The 1760-nt window shown below is 61.5% G+C and overlaps 1 protein-coding gene across 1 annotated transcript in view; it reads right to left on the bottom strand.

Moving 5' to 3' along the window:
- KCNT1 (potassium channel, subfamily T, member 1) overlaps window positions 1–1760 on the bottom strand; it is a 24091-nt gene that overhangs the window by 8837 nt on the left and 13494 nt on the right. The window contains exons 13-15 of the mRNA XM_009322136.1: window positions 1465–1528; window positions 514–622; window positions 196–238 (exon numbers count right to left, since the gene is read on the bottom strand). Of these exons, the coding sequence (XP_009320411.1) occupies window positions 196–238; window positions 514–622; window positions 1465–1528 (216 nt within the window). The remainder of the gene's footprint in view (window positions 1–195; window positions 239–513; window positions 623–1464; window positions 1529–1760) is intronic.

Raw genomic sequence — 1760 nt, 5'->3', positions numbered from 1 at the left:
CGGACGGCCGGGTTCCTCGGCCAGCGGCGCGCAGGGATGCGGTAATTTTGGGGCGGTGCTGGGGGCTGGGTGCTTCCTCCTCCTGCCAGTCCGGGAGGGCTTTCAGCTGATCAACAGCCCACAGGGAACACCATGAATGGGATTAATGCAGGCAGGAAAACAGCGATGCAGGCTGGAAACCAGCCAGGTGGACACCAGCCCACCGAGGCCACCACCGCCGTGTCCGTGGGGACACACACTGAGGCACACATGGGACTGGTGTGCCCACACAGAGCCCACCCTGGGGCAGCCCGGAGCCAGCTCCCCCCGGCCCCAGGTGCGTTGCTGCAGGCTTTACTGTGCATCATGGTAAAGGGGCTGGCGGCCCTAAAATATCTTCCAGCAATGGGGAGGAGTTTCCGAACTCGTTCGTGATGTTCTCTGCGCTGGAAACATCCGTGATGGCAGGTTAAGACAGTCCAGACCAGCGAAGCGAGCAGTGCTGCCCGCTGCCACGCAGCCCCTCCGACTCACCGGCAAACTTGACATGAAACTTGTTTTCAGGCTTTAAGATCTGAACGTAGAGAGGACAGTTTGGAGCAAAATCTTTCACAGCCCAGGCTCTCAGGATGGTCTGGTGGTCCTAGCCAAGAAGAAGAGCAAGAGGTACTTGTCTGATGGCTTATTTTCCCCAACGCTTCTATACCCAGGATGAACTGCAAAGCACCCAGCCACTGTGGACACGTACGGCAAGGGGTCCTCTAACACCCACTGCTAACAGGGGATAACCTCCCTCCCCTGCTCCCCAAAACCCAGCGCCGATGGGAAACTGGGACAGCAGAGGGAAGGTGAGCCCGCAGGGGCTCAGCCGGTGGCGTGCTGTCGCGTGTCCCTGTGCCGTCCCCATGCCACTGCTGTGTTTCTCTGTGGTCACTGCCCGCCCACGTGGACCCTTCGGCAGCTTCGTCACAAGCAGGAGTGCCAAGTGCCAAAGGAGGGAAGGGCCAGGCAGCACCTCGGCAGCGGGGAGGGAGCGCAGCACCCTCTGCTCTGCATGTTAGCACCTCAGAAAAGACCCCTCCAGTGGGGCTGCACGGCTCAGGACGGCACGGGCAGACAGGAGCCACGCAGCATGGGCAGCGTCCGTGGCACCGGCCCGCAGCAAGAGCTGTTCACTCCTGCCACCTCCTCCCTAGTCCATGGCTCCAAAACTAAGATCTTCCCAGCGAAGTCCCTGCCCAGGCTGGGGTAAGATTGCACTAGGCAAGGAGGTTTTGGGGTGAGCTGCCCCAGGACATGTGGGGTGCACAGCTTGTGCGGGTGCCCAGGGGACAGAGCTCAGCACCCCAACCCCATGCTCTTGCCCCGGCTGCCTCCCAGCATGCTCCTGTGCCATGCAGAGGCAAGATGCAGTGATCACCCCAGTTCATTCTGGCCTGAGAAATGAATAATCCCCGACCGTGCCATCCCTCAGGCCTGGCTTACCGCCGCGGTGCGGTCCACCTCGTTTCGGCTGCTGAGAATGAAGCAGGCTTCTCCGTTGTCCATCCTGCAAACAGAGAGCAGCGACCCCATGAATTGCATGGGCCAGCAAAGCCAGGCATCTGCCCGTACCAGCCAGGGCGCTGCCAGCCCTCTCCAAGACCCCAGCGAAGGCATGCAGGGACGCCCATCATCATGCATCTGGGCTGACATTACTGGGGACCCTCCTCTGCGGCTCCAAGGCCTGCGGGCAGCTCAGCAGCGTGGCAGGACCAGCCTCGCCCTAGATGCGCAGCATG

Source organism: Pygoscelis adeliae, unplaced genomic scaffold (assembly GCF_000699105.1).
Source record: "Pygoscelis adeliae isolate BGI_AS28 unplaced genomic scaffold, ASM69910v1 Scaffold114, whole genome shotgun sequence".
Taxonomy (NCBI): Eukaryota; Metazoa; Chordata; class Aves; order Sphenisciformes; family Spheniscidae; genus Pygoscelis; species Pygoscelis adeliae.
The sequence above is the reverse complement of the archived record's forward strand: the minus strand, read 5'-3'. Positions and strand labels throughout refer to the sequence as shown.